Source organism: Leuciscus leuciscus (genome assembly GCF_965113295.1).
Source record: "Leuciscus leuciscus genome assembly, chromosome: 3".
Lineage (NCBI taxonomy): Eukaryota > Metazoa > Chordata > Actinopteri > Cypriniformes > Leuciscidae > Leuciscus > Leuciscus leuciscus.
Genome location: NC_138727.1, coordinates 19,415,679 through 19,433,150, shown reverse-complemented (window position 1 = coordinate 19,433,150; position 17,472 = coordinate 19,415,679). Strand labels below are relative to the sequence as shown.

The 17,472-nt window shown below is 37.0% G+C and overlaps 1 protein-coding gene across 2 annotated transcripts in view; it reads left to right on the top strand.

Moving 5' to 3' along the window:
- lrba (LPS-responsive vesicle trafficking, beach and anchor containing) overlaps window positions 1–17,472 on the top strand; it is a 262,441-nt gene that overhangs the window by 41,416 nt on the left and 203,553 nt on the right. For both annotated transcript variants that reach the window (XM_082164352.1, XM_082164351.1), the window contains exons 2-13: window positions 951–1,182; window positions 2,007–2,107; window positions 2,874–2,969; window positions 5,683–5,804; window positions 10,000–10,126; window positions 11,199–11,318; window positions 12,463–12,609; window positions 13,279–13,476; window positions 14,516–14,649; window positions 15,629–15,737; window positions 16,800–16,952; window positions 17,079–17,247. In XM_082164352.1, the coding sequence (XP_082020478.1) occupies window positions 951–1,182; window positions 2,007–2,107; window positions 2,874–2,969; window positions 5,683–5,804; window positions 10,000–10,126; window positions 11,199–11,318; window positions 12,463–12,609; window positions 13,279–13,476; window positions 14,516–14,649; window positions 15,629–15,737; window positions 16,800–16,952; window positions 17,079–17,247 (1,708 nt within the window). The remainder of the gene's footprint in view (window positions 1–950; window positions 1,183–2,006; window positions 2,108–2,873; window positions 2,970–5,682; window positions 5,805–9,999; window positions 10,127–11,198; window positions 11,319–12,462; window positions 12,610–13,278; window positions 13,477–14,515; window positions 14,650–15,628; window positions 15,738–16,799; window positions 16,953–17,078; window positions 17,248–17,472) is intronic.

Genomic DNA, 17,472 nt, shown 5'->3' with positions numbered 1-17,472 from the left:
AAATAATGTAAACACTTGGGGTATGCTTTAATCTTACAGTCACACAGAGATATATAAGTTGTAATATAAGACAATAAATGTATATAATTATTTTTCACAGCATAATGACTGCGTGTAAAAGGGAGATTATTGATTGTTGTTGTTATTTATTTAATATTTTTTTAACAGTCTACATTTCTATGGTCACAATACTAAATTTCTTTGTAGGGTTGTACTTAAATTATGATCAATTATGTATGTTAGATAATTATGTAATTGTTAATATAATATATAATATAAAGTAAATATATATATTTTTTTTTTATATTACCCACAAATGAATTGATGTATCCCTAAATAAATATTCATTTTCAAAATATGCAGTCTGGCTTTTGATTATGTACAGTGTATGGCACTCATTCATGATGTCATTATTTCAAGGTTAATCTAGGTTTACGGTTAATGTCTGCAGAGCATCTGCCGTCGTCATGAAAATGGGAGATTACAGTTGCGCTTTCTAGACCAGGGGTCATACCGTCTTATGGTCAAGGGTTAAAAGTGAGCCATTGTTGGGGCAAGATAGAAATCCTGTCTCAGTAATCTAGTTGTGGAGAGGCTTTTTACAGCCAGATGCTGACAGATGTTTTACAATGGGATTGGCATGAATTGCAGCCCTGTGATTTGGTTATCCGGATTTAATATCAGGAATGAAGCCAGCATAAACTAAAAGGATGCCAACATAGAGAGCAACTTTAAATATTCTAGCTATTACACCATTCATTTAACTTTTTTGTGTTTTAATTTGAATTTAAGATGACTTGTTTCTGCAATGTTAAAACGTGCTTTTCCTCTGCTGTCGTATTCTGTTTGCATTTAGCCTCAGAAAAATACTCATATTTTGAATGATTAATATTATTTTTGAGGGGCTTTGACTCCATTTGTGACTTTATGCTCAAATTGTATCTGTGCAGCTGGTCGGGGGACAGTTTGACCTGGAGATGAACTTCATCATCCAGGAGACGGAGAGCATCATCTGCATGGTAGAGCTGCTGGAAAAATGTGACTCCACTTGCCAGGCGGAGGTGTGGAGTATGTTCACCGCCGTGCTGAAGAAGAGTTTGCGAAACCTGCAGGCCTGCACTGATATCGGCCTCATCCAGCTGGTGCTCCAGTGTATAGACCGAGCTGACACCATAGTTGCAGGTGTGTAAAGCAGGGGATGATGTGTGTCACTCTAATAGTTGCTGTTTTACTATGTTATGGAAGTCATATAGCAGAAAAGTGGAGAAACCTTATTTGCTGCCTATCCTATTTTAGGACACTCTTTCCTTATCATTTTGACAGTATTCGTTGTACATTTGATACATTTATTTTATATTATATTATATTATATTATATTATATTAAATAGTAGTAATACTGTTATATTTTATTTTCTTATATTTTATATTAAATTGCAGTAATACTGTTATTTTCTATAGATTTGCTATATATTTTAATATATTTTAAAATGTAATTTATTCCTGTGATGGCAAAGCTGCATTTTCAGCAATCATGATGACTTCATTCTTCAGTGTCACATGATCCTTCAGAAATCATTCTCTATGCATGATAACATGATTCCTTTTTTCAGGATTCTTTGATGAATTGAAAGTTAAAAAACATTAATTATTTGAAATAAAAATATTTGTAACATTGTAAATGGCTTCACTGCTGAGTAAAAGGTTTCTGTTCTTAAAAAAAAGAAAGAAAAGAAGATAAATCAAGCTTGTTGACTTGAAATACTAAATGCTACTTATGATGCTGTATAAACATGGACGACATTCTTATACAAGTATAATTACTTTGCATATTTCATCACATGTGGAAGATGTAGGGGACAAAATTAATTTTGGTTTTGTGGAAATACAAATCTGATCTTAAATACAAACTGAGTTCAGTAGCTGTCTCTAAATCCAAAGCCTTTTATAAATATCTCTTCAGTTGTAACGTAGCATTCCCCTTGTGTTTGTGTGTGGTGTATTTCAGATCTGATGGTGGACATGCTGGGTGTGCTGGCCAGCTACAGTATCACAGTGAAGGAACTGAAACTGTTCTTCAGTAATCTGAAAGGCGAACAAGGCCAATGGGTAATGGTTTGAATAAATCTCCTCTCTCCACCTCACGCAGAGTCATGATGCTGTGATCTCCAAGAAATAGATAATATATTTTATGAAGTACTAGAGCTGTTGCTTAATTAATGAATAAGCTTCCATTTAATTTAATTTTTTTGTCATGACATTCTCTGTATAAAACAATTTGCAATAATTTACCTTTTTTTTTTAAATATAAAAAAATGCACACAATTTTGTCCTTGTCCTCCATTCTGAGAGTGTCTTCAATCTTTAGTAGATAAAGATGATGTTGAGACAGTGGAAAGGCAGGTGGTTTTGATGCATTATGCTGTGTTTCTGGAGGACTGGGGCAGTGCCATTGATCAGAGCGCCAAATGAACACGTCAGAGCAAGGAGAGGGCACATCTATGTGTGTCTCTATCTAATAACCTGCAGGCAGAAGGAAGCCATTATTGTGACTGTGTTGTCTGATGTACTTGTTACTGATGGACCAAATACGTCTCGGGTTGGGAATTTTTTTTGGGATAGTTAATTCAGAAATGAAATCAATTTCTAAATCTTGCTCAGGATTTAACAACATTAATAAGGTTCAAAGTAACTAACCAAAATGGTTTGTCTCTGTATATTCTGTATAGTTGTAGAGTGCAGTATATTTTATGTATGTACAAGAACAATACTGCAGTCAAGCTACAATTATTTATTTGTGTGAGTGCTTGTGTGAGTTCATTGAATGTTCAAGTTGTCTAAATACAGTTTTTTTTTTTCTTCTTCTATCTATTAGCCACCTCATGCTGTCAAGCTGCTCTCCGTGTTGAAGTCCATGGCTCAAAGAAATGGCCCAGATTCATTTTTCAGCTTCCCTGGGAAGAGTGCTGCGGTGAGACCCTGACCCAAACATCAGTCTAACTGCACTGCCTTAACCTTGACTTATCATAACATCATAACGTCTACCTCTATACACTGTGAAAACATTTATTGTGATATTTTAATCTGTGGAACTTTTCTGGTCCCCACGGTGATGCAAAATATATATGCCAGAGTTTCTCTATTATGGGCTAGTCCACTACCCAGACATTTTAACTTTCTCTCTATAATAAACATATTTTTTATTTATTGTGAATCAAAACTGTTACTGTTATCAAACTGTTATCAGAACTAACACAAGTCGATATATGGGAATTGCAATGTATTTGATTACTTTGGAAATGAGAATCTTTGTCAGGACAACAGAAATGTACAGTTTAAAGATCAGAAAGTTAATTGACTTAACATTTTTTTTATGTTTTTGAAGTCTCTTATGCTCACCAACAGTGGTGTAGTGGTAAAAAAAGAGGTGGGTAAACTATAAATTCTGGTGGACCACAACTTGATCACCCGGTAAGGTGGGCCACTGCCTACCGGTGTATGTGTATCCTGATGACATCGCTATAGGCTATCATTTGATGGTACTACCAAGGGTATCACTGGTTGTTCCCTCATCATAGGTCACACAATCACTATTCAATTCATACATTAATCTAAGTTCTTGTTAAAGAGACTCAAAAAGGAATAATATGGTTGAAATCTATAAAGTTTACTAAATGACAAAACAGAGAGAACAAAAATATTTAAGAGAGATCGAGAGGGAGGCTTATATCCAGGGCTTCCAATGCAATGCACTTGTGCATAATGATTAGGGATTTGGGATTATTTTCATAGTTCATTAATCTGTTGAATATTTCCTCGATTAATTGATTAGTTGTTTGGTCTATCAGAAAAATGTGGATCAGTGTTTCCCTGTAGAGGGAAAAGTCTTTAACCTGGTGCAGGCTTGATTCCCTCTGAATCTCTTATACAGTTGGGTTTTGACATGCTCCCTACATTAAACCAGCTGCCTGTAATGAATTTAAAAAAATCACTTTTCTTTTTGCATCGTTTTAATGATTTCCTGTTGCGGCTGCGATCAAGTTTCATTCTCGCGCAGCTTGTTTATAGTAACTTCACGAGCGTGTGTTTTCTGCTACGTGTGTGCTCCGTTTTCTTTGTTCCGTGTGTGTGTGTGTGTGTCGGCTCGCTGCGCTCTCTGCTCCGTGTTTGCGCGCTGCGCGTTCTGCTCTGTAGTTAACGGCCCAAATGCTCGAATCATGTGCCGATCGGCGATCACGCACTGGAAAAGCAAAGTCCGCTCAAATAACGTGAAATTTAGAGGTGGATAAACGCAATGTAGAGGTGGATAAACGCACTTTGGAGGTGGGCAAACGCTATTTCCAAATTTTGGGAGGTGCATAAACGGCGTTTACGTGCGTTTACCCTCCACTACATCCCTGCTCACCAAGGTTTATTGATTTATTTGATCAAACTGTTTTATATTTTAATATATTTCAAAATATAATTTATTCCCGTGATGTCAAAGTTAGATTTTCAGCAGCCAATACTCCAGTGACATGATCCATCAGAAATCTTTTTAAATTTGATGCTCAAAGAAAACATCTTCTTATCACAGTAGAAAACGGTTGTGCTGCTTAATATTTTTGTGGAATCTGATTTATTTATTTAATTCTTTGATGAATAGAAAGTTCAAAAGAACAATAAAGCCTTAACTATTTTTTTTTTTTTTTTATCATAATGACGCAAACTTTTGAATGGTATAGATGAAACAGATTAAAGTAAAACATTTAAACCTGACCCTAAGTGAATAATCACCCTTATGTTTATGTGAAAATAGCATGAGAGCTGCAACAAAATATTTTCACTGTAAACGTTTAGGCTCATTTCTCCAAATTTGCTCAAACCTAGAATGATCCAGTTGTGAGGCACAAAGTCAGCAAGATTGAATAGAAAATGAAGACAGTAAAGAGAGTCCCTCCTATATCACTCATTGTCTTGTTGCTTTATTTAGGATTAGGAGACGTTAAAATTTTAAGAAAATAATCTGAATTTATTTTCTCTCTGTCTCCAAAAGCTTCAGATTTCTTCACCCAGTCTTTCACTTAGTTACCCAGGCTTTCCTTCAGTCATGTGACAGATGGAAGTTTACAGGAATGTCTAACACCCAGAGTTTTTAGAGAAAAATATTCTAGTTTGGTGCTTATATTTACATGTTTTTCTGTGCATCGAGGGGATTGGAGTGAAATGCATATGTATTATTTTCGTATGTGATGCAGATGCATTTGACATGCTCCAACTGCCTGTGTATTTTGCATGCTTTTATTAAAAATCAAACCATCATCAGCATGGGGGTCTTGGATGTTGTAGAGGGCATGTTTATGGAACCCTTCCTGTGTTGTCAGTGTCCACTTGAAACGGTGCCAAATGAATTCCGTCCTCTCTGGAAATACTTTGGTTGGATGTTGTTTAGTTTATATGTTATTCCAGCCCAAATAGGATACTAGGTTCTGGAGAAAATAACATTACACTTGCCTTCATTTTTCATCTGTAACCCACAAATATGACAGTTTTCAGTGTAAAAACATACACAGCCATTTTGGACACATCCCTCCAAGGATGCTACTAACTGTCACTGTCGTCCCCCCCCCCCCCCCCCTATATGCTCTACTTTCTAAAATAAAGGAACCTAACTGGAAAAACTGTTTTTGTTTATGTATCATCAGGCTATTGCTCTTCCACCTATTGCAAAGTGGCCATACCAGAATGGCTTCACCTTCCACACCTGGCTGCGCCTGGACCCCATCAATAACATAAACGTTGACAAGGACAAGCCTTATCTCTACTGGTGGGTCGCACACAAACACTGATCACACAAACCTATGATGTAAAAATATATATATTTTTTTAATTCAAGATGCCCCTGCAGTACATAGAGGAAGTTTAGCTGACTACTATTTTTGTAGAGAAGGATGTGTTTTCCTCTTTCTCTCGGTCTAGCGTTTACTCTTCTCAAGGGCAGCATTTTACAGCCTTCTTGTCCTATTTTCAGCTTATAATTAATTTCTGTCAAAAATGTAATTTATGCAAATGGAGCTATTTTGACTCACCAAAAGATAATTGCCCTGTTGAAAGAACTGTAGGATTTACACTCTTCACTTTACTGAAATTAGTTCTCTACATAACAGGCCCACTCTTATCATTTATGTATTTACATATATATAAATGGGCATTCATTTCAGAATTGCCATTACACTTAAAGGAAAAGTTCACTTACAAATGAAAATTCTGTCATCGTTTACTCACCCTCAAGTTGTTTCAAACCTCCATGACTTACTTTCCTCTGCTAAACACAAAAGAAGATATTTTGAAGAATGTCGGTAACCAAACAGTTGATGTATTTTTTTTTCCTACGATGGAAGTCAATGGGTCACATTTCAAGGTAAAATTTGTGTTTTTTTTTAAATGTATTATATATATATTTTTTAAAGGACACCAAATAACCAAATCATATAAGGAGTCCATATAATGCATATTCTTTTTGCACACCAAAGCACCCATTTAAAAAAAACAAAAAAACATTACAGAGCAACATTTTTCAGATTTCAGAGAGTGTGTAGTATGTGTACAGTGCAACAGCAAAGAGCTTGTTTACATTTTAGAAAAGTCAAGTTGCGATACCGAACAGGACCACATGGTGATGCCAAAAAACAATGTGCGATCCATGCATTGAGAGCGCACATACACAGTTTGTTTGCGCATCAATATAACGGACTCACGCATGCTTACTGTATGAATCCTGTACATCACCGCAATCATCTTTACCTTGATTGCAGTCCTCATCCATAAAAATTTTACTAGTGAGATGCTGGTTTGCTTTATTCAGCCGAGAAACGTAGTTTGCGTATCATCTGGCCATACAACAGTGGGATGTTTTGATGATTCGTTTAGGCTGTATTTCACACAGCATGATTCGTGAAGGCTCACACTCTTAAAAAATAATCACAGAATATGACGGACCTCGTGTTTTAAAGTGAAACACACTGGAATAATTCACAAAAAAATGCTATGCAAGTCTGTATTCTCTCTGCCATCTCTGATGTTATCAGCCTGGTTTTCTTTACATTAGCACTGTTTTGGACTCTTTGTTTGAATGAATAATCTTACTGGATCATTGGATCGAAAACTTTTCTGGAGTTTAGTGACTTAAAATGATCTGATCGTAAACAGAGAAGCAAAATTAGGTTAAAGGGTTAGAATATAAATTTCTGCATACTAGGGTTACAGGTGTTTGCGTCATTGTAGATGCTCAGTGTAATAATCGCCTGATTTATAAGATAATCTAACCACGTGACGTAAATTACGCTATTGACACAATTTCACATGTTTTAGTAATTTATTTGCATAAAAAAAAATTTAACAAATTTTTTATCACAGTTGATGTACCCCATTGACTTCCATTGTAGGAAAGAAAATACTATGGAAGTCAATGGGGTACATCCACTGTCTGGTTACCGACATTCTTCAAAATATCTTCTTTTGTGTTCAGCAGAAGAAAGAAATTCATACAGGTTTGAAACAACTTGAGGCTGTGTAAATGATGACAGAGTTTTAATTTTGAAGTGAACCAATCCTTTAAGGATTTTGAATCAATCACATGCATTAACGTTGACAGCCCTATTATAAACTTATTGTAAATATCATTCCCTGTATTTCATAGAAGTACAGGTACAAGGAGCAGTGGAATGGATATTTAGTATAATCACACAATATGTGGCAATAGGAAGGCTGGAAAATGCACATTCAGCTTGTCTTCAGTTCTCTTTCATCATCTCGTGTTCGAGATCCACCTATGGGAAGGTCATCTGTACCTGAACTCTGCAGAAGCATCAAATTCCACCAAGTCTGGCTTGACAGACAAGAGCGCTTGCCCAATGCAAAGTAAGGGGGATCGCCCTTTACCAGAGTCCATACAAAAACATGCACGCGTTACATTTTCTTAGTTGTCATTCGCTTTTTGCGAGCTGTGGATTATTTTTCAGATTAGCCTGAAAAATGAGACGTGAGACGTGTGAGCGAGACGTGATTGTCTCGCTCACAATTCCAGCTGTGTCATCCTCGACGCTTGCACTTCAGGCTGTTCGCCTTTCTTCTTGCTTGTTTTCTCTGTCGCATGGCTGCCAGCCACCTGGATTTTACTGTCCATTCCACCATGGCACTCTCCAAATCTGCGGCTTCCTCTGGCGATAACCTGTTGCGTGCCTGCTTGCGACGCATTCATTGCCACTAGGGATTCACACCCATTCTGCGTAGTCTGCATGTGCCTCAAGCACGCGGAGAAAGCTCTGGAATTCCCTAAAATTTGTAGCCACTGCCTGGCGCCGCAGGCATAAGGTGGCCGCCACTCAAAGCGTGGACTTTGAACAGTCTGACTCCAATGGGGTGAAACAGTGATGTTGTGCACCCGGGGGACTCCCGGGGAGCGTCAGCTTTCAGTTGGGCTGACCTTCTTAGGCTCTGCTGTTGCCCTGATGCAGCAAGGTTGTTATGATAAAAAGAAAGAGGACGAGGCATGTAAGTTATGTTCTAAAAATCAGCGCCACGCCTTGTTCCCCCTTTACAGCCATCCCGGGTCGTAATTTCCAGGGTCCAGGCAGAGCCAAACCCCGCAGCAGATCGCCAGCGCAGCACGGTAACCCCCCTCCTTTGGGGAAAACATAATTTGCCACAGCCATGACCAAGAAACCCCCTAATTCCACTCCCTCTGATCCCAAACTTAAGAAGCTGGCCTGATGCATGGCAACAGGGGTCCGTGATGACTCCGTGTTATCTGGTCTACAGCCTGCCAGATGCCTGCTCTTGCCCTTCTATTTACACTGTGAGAAAAAAGGAGAGTTTCTGTTGGCGAGGTCAACCCCCCTTGCTAGTGGGTGCCCACCTAATGTTCAAAGAAGCTTCACCGTTCCCAGCGTTGCCTAGTGGCCCTTTCAACACGCGTTGGGGGATTTTACGTGTTCTAAAGGAAAAAACTGTGAAAAAGTATGCACAAGAAGTGTCACCACACAGTTCCCTAGACCCACATTTCACAAATTCAAGGCAATTTATCATTTATAATTAACATGTTCTGAGAATGCTAGGAAATGATGGACAGTTAGACCTGACTTACTAAAAAGTCCAGGGGGAACCCACTTAACTCTTGTCGAGGGGAACCCACTCTAAGGATGATGCTTGCCAGCTTGCTGCACGAGAAGGGAATATGCTCACTGAGGAAAGATAGCACGTGCAGGTGCTTTATGTACTCTGGTAAGGGGTGGTCCCTTACCTGGCATTGACCACGCGCTCCTGTCTTTCAAGCCAGACTTGATGCTTCTGCAGAGGTCCGGCACAGATGATGGCCTTCCCATAGTTGGATCTCTTCACTCTATGTTTCAGAGAACCAGGGTTACGAACAGTAACCTATTGTTCTTCAAACACCTGAGATACTGGTGTAATATGAAATATTTTTGTGTTAATGATGAAAAATGGGTCTATTCTTTGATTACCTACAAATTGCCATTGTCTTACATTCTATTAAAATCACAGTGGATAGATGTATACTAGGGGTGGGAATCGCCAGAGGCACCACGATACGTTATTATCACGATACTTAAGGCACGTTACAATATTGTTACGATTTTAAACATTCAGAAATATGCTGAAATGCACTTCCTGTACACACAGCTCACTGCGCGCATGTGTGTGAGAGAGAGTGATGCGGTAGAAAGAGAGATACGTTGTATGTGATATTGTCTGAAAGAAATATTTCAAATTATTATTTTTCTGCATTATAAGCACAGAGCTTGGTGATGATGATGCAATACTTGTAATCACAACTGAAATTCAGGCCCTGAAAATATCAATATTTGGCGTCCTTGTATCGATACAACATCACCAAGCAAACTTTACTACTCTTTCTGTCGAGAGTAGAGCTGTTTAAATGTGAGCACCCCTCATATGAAATGTATCCTGAATTAACTGAGGCATGTGTTTTCTCTCATCTCTAGTTTCCGTACCAGCAAAAGTTTGGGCTACTCTGCACACTTTGTGGGTGGATGTCTGATTGTGACCTCTCTAAAATCCAAAGCCAAAGGCTTCCAGCACTGTGTGAAATACGACTTTAAACCCCAGAAGGTTTGAATTACCTCAGTCTTTTTTTTTTTAAGCTTACTTGTTTGTACTCTTATCATGTACACTTTCCAAAGTCTTTATCTTTACCTCTACAATGTACAACGATAGCAAAGTTGACATATAAGAAGGGTTTTCTGCTGTGGCCATATCTGAGCGGGGAAGGGATTTGGTTTCTTCTTGCAAATCCTCATCCCATATGCCCCCTGGAATGGGCAGGCATCCTCAGCTAACAACCTTTAGACTACAGCTGGACAACCACAGTGAAGGATGATCCAACAAGACATGCAGTCATTTGTGCTATAAAAAGTTTCCATTTTGTTTTATTTTATTTAGGAAATTTTTTTTTCAATTGAAAGTCTTTTTAAAAATTATTATTATTAAGAAACGTGTGGTACTTAGAAGGCTGATTTACTCAAATTAATATTTCTAAAATCAAGAAGCTCACAAGCGCTCTAAAAACCTTTTATAGGGTGTATTTGGCCTATTTTTAGAGTTCATTACATTCCCTCTGGAGAGGTCTTACCTCAGGGATAAGTACCTTCATTGGCTTTTCCCTCCATTTAATGGAAATTCAAGAAGATCTAGGTGAGATTTGTTGGCAGAGGGTGTAAATGGACCACAGTCTCATAACTGTAACAAAGTTTGCTGATGGACTTCTATAGACCTGGGGTTTTCAAACTAAAGTCCAAGGACTCCCAGGGGATCATAAGGAGGTGCAAGAAGGTGCTAGAGAAAGAAAAAAAGTATTGTTAGGTCTGTCAAAGTTAACCTTCCCTTAAGGAATATGAGGAAATATGTTTAAAGTAATAACAAAATACAAATTAATAGTAATAACAAATTTGATAATATTACTATTTCATTCTGCTTTCTAGGGACTGATCCGAAATCATGAGATTAGTTGTGATTTATTTTATTCACTAATTTTACTATATATTAAAATATATACTAAATAGACATAGATATTTCTTATTTCTAAGTGTTAAACTCTCAGTGCTCTCAAACATTGATATTGATATTAAATGAATAATGACATTCTTTCCTGTTTATAGTTGTTAATTTTGTTTTTATTCTGCAGTGGTATATGGTGACCATAGTGCACATCTATAATCGCTGGAAGAACAGTGAAATCAGCTGCTATGTCAATGGAGAGTTGGCGTCGTATGGCGAGATCACCTGGTTTGTTAACACAAGCGATGTAAGTGGTTTCAAAAGGTTCTGTTATCTCTGTGTTCTGTTTTTTTTTAACAGCAGTTAAGCTTGAGGCCCTGCTTTTTCCTCCAGTAGGGTTTCAGTTCAAAGCTTGTCAATATTTTGGCAGCTACAAAGCCCAAAATACCCACAAACTTCAAAAGATGAAACAAAGCGGCCTGCATTTGTTAAACTTAAAAGTCCTTTTTTATATTTAAACTGCTTTGACAGCTGAACAATAGCAAAAACAAAATATTTTAAATACATTTGATGATATTAAATGTGATTATTCAGCCATGTTATATTTCTTTTTCTTTTTTTTTAACTATGAGTTCCAGAATCTGAAAAGTTTTCTATTTTTCATTAACATTCTATGATTAGCATAGTAATTTGGAGTTTGCCCATTGAGTGTGCATTGCACATAGGCTTTCCTTTTGAAATTAAATATCAAAGATCAACATTATTACACTGAAACAGCACTGTTCAAGGTGATGTCAGAGTGATATAGTTACTTTCTATTTATAACATTTAAACAGCAGCATTTAGCTACAGCAAGTTGTTTGTTTCTTATGTTGATTCACATGGGCTAACGAAATTATGCTGATATGGTTTATTTCTCTCTTATGCATGTGGACATACTAACACACATGGACTATCATTTATATATATATATATATATATATATAAATTACACTGAGTTCAATCATGAATTTGTTTTTACATTAGTGTTTAAAATTTTGGGAAGAACTGAGAAGAGTTCTATTTCAAATAAATGCTGTTCTTTTAAAATTTCTATTCATGAAAGAATCCTGAGAGAGAGAAAAAAACAATTCCACAAATATTAAGAATCTTTCTAAAGGATCATGTGACACTAAAGACTGAAGCAATGGCTGCTGTAAACGTCTTTGCAATCATAGAATTGTTTTTCTTTTAAAATATACTAAAATAGAAAGCGGTTATTTTAAATTGTAATAATATTTTACATTATTATTTTTTTACTGCATTTTTTTATCAAATAAATGCAGCCTTGGTGAGCATAAGATACTTAAAAAAGCACCATCACTTTTTAACAGTTTATACTATACTTAAAACATTGTGACAAATAAAAAAATTAAAAAACTGAACTAAGCAAACTTTGTTCCCTCTCACAGACGTTCGACAAGTGTTTTCTGGGCTCATCAGAGACAGCAGACGCTAACCGTGTGTTCTGCGGTCAAATGGGGGCAGTGTATCTCTTCGGTGAAGCTCTCAGTGCTGCTCAGATCTTAGCCATCTATCAGTTGGGACCTGGATACAAGGTAGATCTTTTTCTCTGCCCAAATTGCTGTCTATTACGGATTTATTTTTAAGGTCTTGGTCAAAATCCTTTCTTGATGATGTAATAATGTAGTCAAATCACATATATGTACAGATATATCTGTACGTCAGGTTTTAAAGGTTGAATAGAGCTGCTGTTTTACTCATCTTAATTTCTTAAAAAAAAAAATTCCGTATTTGAATACCATTGGTTTAATTTAATTGGCTTATTTATATATATATAAGCAATTATTTAAAATAAGATAAAGTCATAATATTCAGCAGATTGAAATTAATTTATTTTTAGTGTATTTTAAGAGTATCTTAAATAGAAATAGCTTATTATTAATAAGTAATTATTTAGGAAAAGTATTTATTTAATAGTGTGCTAAGCATAATAATTTTTCGCGGTGGTCTCAAGAGTTGAGTTTGAAATGTCATTTGATCCAAGATTTTTGGTGTTTGCTGTTCAATGATATGATAATTGACTGGAACACATCGGGAAGCTTTATCATTCACATCATCTCACAGTCTGTCTGTTGCACTTAAACACTTATGCTTTTATCAAGTGCTATGATTAAGTAAATTTAATTTTATGCTTTTCACACACACTTGAGAATGTGCAGCATACGTAGCTCTGCTTTAAGCATCTCTCTCTCTGATTGATCCAGGGCACTTTTAAGCACAAGGCAGAGAGTGACCTGCTGTTTGCAGAGCATCACAAGATGCTGCTGTATGATGGAAAGCTGTCTGCCAGTATCGCCTTCACCTATAATCCCCGAGCCACTGACGCTCAGCTGTGTCTGGAGTCCTCCCCCAAGGACAATGCCTCCATCTTTGTGCACTCACCACACGCCCTCATGCTGCAGGTATGCTCTTTCTCTTTCTCTCTTCATCACACCTGGTTCACCAGCCCTGCACAGCTGTCTGAAAAGACCTGCCCTGCCAGGTGGACTGCTGTCTGTGGGCGAATGAAACTAGCTCATCATCATTCGTTAACGTAATTAACAATATGAGCATTTTATCATCTCGCTCAGCAAAACAAGGCCCACACCTGTGCTGCATCCAGCACTCCATGAGTTCTAAAGCACTTAATCTAATCTGGTCTTCATTGTTATCAAGGGAGGCTACTATCTTTTTAACGTTTATTTATTTATAAAATATCCTTTTTTGACTTATAGGGGTGTCCTGATGGCCCGGGCCAGCATGAAAGAGTTTTGGGGCAGTTAATAGAAGTGTTTCTATGGCTTTGTTAATCTTGTGCATGTGCTTTTATGCCCTGAAAACATAAACATTTGTTTTGTATGATGTATTCAACATTTGAAGCAAACTCTCCTAATTTAGTTATCTAAAAGAATAACATAAATGAGGTTTTGTCTAAATTGAATTTGTCTTACCACATTTGAATAAGAAATGATGCCGAGTATAAAACGCATCAAAACCCTTGGACTTGATAATCTAATAATAGGATAAATTCTTTTAAATTAATAATTGGAGCAATAATTTAGCATGATTCTCAGATTTTTATTTTAGTTCATAAAGGCTTCATAAGTTCTGATGGCACCTCAACATGCTGAACAGATGAAGTACTCTCTTTGACAAGGATTTTATGGATGTGCCATCATGTGTCATCTGGGAGAGCACTAGTCTGATTAAAGGGACATTAAGAAGGACCTCACAGCTGTCTTTCTGTATTTAATTATCCCCCCGCCACTTCATCATGCATACAGAGCACAGATTTAGGAAATAACCTTCACATTTCAGGAGTAGTTGTTGCAGAACAATAGGGATTTACATTTATAAATTGTTTTGATCTGAGAGTCTCTGTGTTGCACAACATAATGACATAATACAACTTAAAATTATAACTTGATTAAAACATAATAATCAAGTCTTTCTGTGTTTCAGGATGTTAAAGCTGTGGTGACACACTCGGTCCAGAGTGCCATTCATTCTATAGGAGGAGTTCAAGTCCTTTTCCCCCTGTTTGCACAGCTGGATTTCCTCCAGCACAGCGGTGACGAGCTGGACACCTCGGTCTGGTGAGAACACATCAAGTCTGCCTGGGGGCGGATTGAAAAAACTACTAAAGGGATTCTCAGTGGGAAAACAAGATTGAGCTCTTCTCAGTTTTATCCTGGCCAGGAAAAACTGAAAATTAAGTTAATGTTTTCTCTCCTAGAGTTGGTACTCTTGGTATTCTAACCATTAGTCTGTTTTAGGCTCTAGGGTTTGGCGCTCAAGGGGGCAGTACTCAGTGTGTGGACACACCATTGAATAGCAGCCAATACAAAGTTAAACATTTAACCATGATTGGCTTTAGTACTAACAAATGAGTGTTACCTGCATCGGCCACGAACAGTCTTGAATAGTGTTTCTGCTCCACATTATCAAAATGACCATTGAAGTAATGGCAAGATATCTTTGCTTTATCACTTTGAAAGAACTGTTTATCATAATGAATGTTGTAAATCTAATTCAAGTAGATTGTAAAAATCTGTTTTTCATTTACTGACCATCATGTCTTTCAAAAGCTGTGTGATTTTCCCTGTGTGAAATCTTCTCTGCCATATCTCAAATATCACTCAAATCCTGCATAGATTCAAACTTGATGCATCAAGATTCACAAGATGCACGAAAACCAAAGGTGATTGTCATTTTGACGTCAATAATGAAATGGCAGGTTTGAGTGCGTTCAAACTTAAGATTTCAGTCTGTTCATCACACAATGCTATCATGTTACTTCAGAAGACTTTTTTTGTTGTTGATCTTGACAGCCCCTAGTCACTGTCTTTCTTTAATTGTATGGAAGAGATCATCTTGGACATTCTTCAAAATTTCTGTTTTGTATTCCACAGAAGAAAGAAAGTCATAATGGTTTGTAAAATAAGTAAATGGTAACAGAATTTCAGTTTTCATTCTTGGAACTAAATCAGGACTAAATGTTATCTGACTTTTTTTTTTTTTGTTAGTTTGGTTGTCTTTCTCTACTGAATCTTACCTGTCATATGTTTTTTTCAGTTGCACACTACTGTCATTTGTGATGGAGCTGCTGAAGGGCTCTGTAGCTATGCAAGAGCAGGTGCTGGCCTGCAAGGGCTTTCTCGTCATCGGTTACTCACTGGAGAAGGTGAGTGCCGAACACAAACAGTTGTGTGCATGTGGAACGTGCATCCAAAGGAACTTTGATGTCTTTAAATTAAAAGATTTAATTTAAATCTTACTAATGTTAAAACAAGACAAGAGAAGAAAAGGTCTTCTTTAATGTTTGAAGAAAGCTTATTTTCTTAAAATGGATGAGAGGGAGTCCTTATTAAAGGGGTGATGATTTTCAGATTTTCCTTGAGCTTTTGACATAAGAGGTCATCATACTATATGAATATCCTTTCATATCTGAAAGGTTTCAGACCTGAAAACTTCCTTGTTAGTTCAATAAAAGCTTTTATTGACACCAGGCACAGCGAACGACGGGTTTTGTCGAAGCAAACGTCATAAGTTGACCTCAGACAACAATATAACATTTTTTAAAAAGCCAGTTCATGACCCCTTTAAAACATATTGGCATATGCCTGCAGAAATTGCTGGGTGGAAAAAAGTGGAATGCTTAAGAATACTTGTTACCGTACCTAACTGAATGTCTCACGTTCATATTTTTTAAAACCTAGAGAAACACTTTAAGTGCTCAACTTGTCCTTTGCCTTTATATATACACCATGTTTATTTTTGTTTTGAAAGTCTTTCTCTCCTTTACTCTGTGCACACTCACTTTTTTTCTTGTCTTTTAACTTGTTACTCATATCTCAGAATAGAGTAAAGTTCCTTGACACTGAAGGTCTCATCTGGCCTCAGCACCACAGTAGTCTTAAAAACAAAAACAACAAAAAAAAAACATGTAGGACTAAAATCGAAGTCTAAAATGATCTTGGAATGATGCTGACAATTCAAATTGAGTCATGTAACTTTTTTATGTTTGCATGACTGCATTTTTGTTTGATGATGAATAGGCTGCAATGTCAAGTAAGTAATGTTAGAACTAATGTTTTTTGTGCGCTTTGCGTGCTTGACATTAATTGTATTCTATTTCTCTTCACTGCACGTTTCTGATGAATAAAACGCAATTTATCTTTTATTATTTTTTTTTATTAACTTACTTTTATTGATGTTTGATTTCATGTTTGTATTTTCTTCTCAGTCTTCCAAAGTACATGTGACACGATCTGTGCTGGACATCGTCCTCGCCTTCGCCCGTTACCTTAGCAACCTTCCCAACGGGGTTTTGCTCTTGAAACAGCTGTGTGACCACATCCTCTTCAACCCTGCCATCTGGATTCATGCCCCAGCTAAGGTATCTTACACAGACATTTACATAAGCTGATGCTGTTGCATCATGCTAGCTTAATAGTTCCAATTCTTTGTTTTCTTAAATGTGACTTTTGATTGTTGCTTGAAATTGATTTGCTGCCCCCAACAGGTACAGCTGGTTCTCTACACCTACCTGGCCACAGAATTCATTAGCACCGTCAATATCTACAATGCCATCCGCAGAGTTGGAACTGTACTGCAGGTCATGCACACACTCAAGTATTTCTACTGGGTTGTAAACCCACTGGACCGCAGCGGAATCACGCCCAAGGGCCTTGGTAAGAGTGCAGAACTAAACCAACTTCTCAACACATGCTGAGTAAAGTGAATAAGGGTAAAAAAAAAAGGTCCATATGTAGCTATAATGCTGTCCAAAAGTTTGAGAACAATAATATTTGTTTTCACATTTAGTACAATTTATTTTTGTTGCAAATTATATTATCAGCATAATAGTTTGAATGAAAAGTTATTTTTTTCATGGTTAAATAAACTTTTGAGCCCTG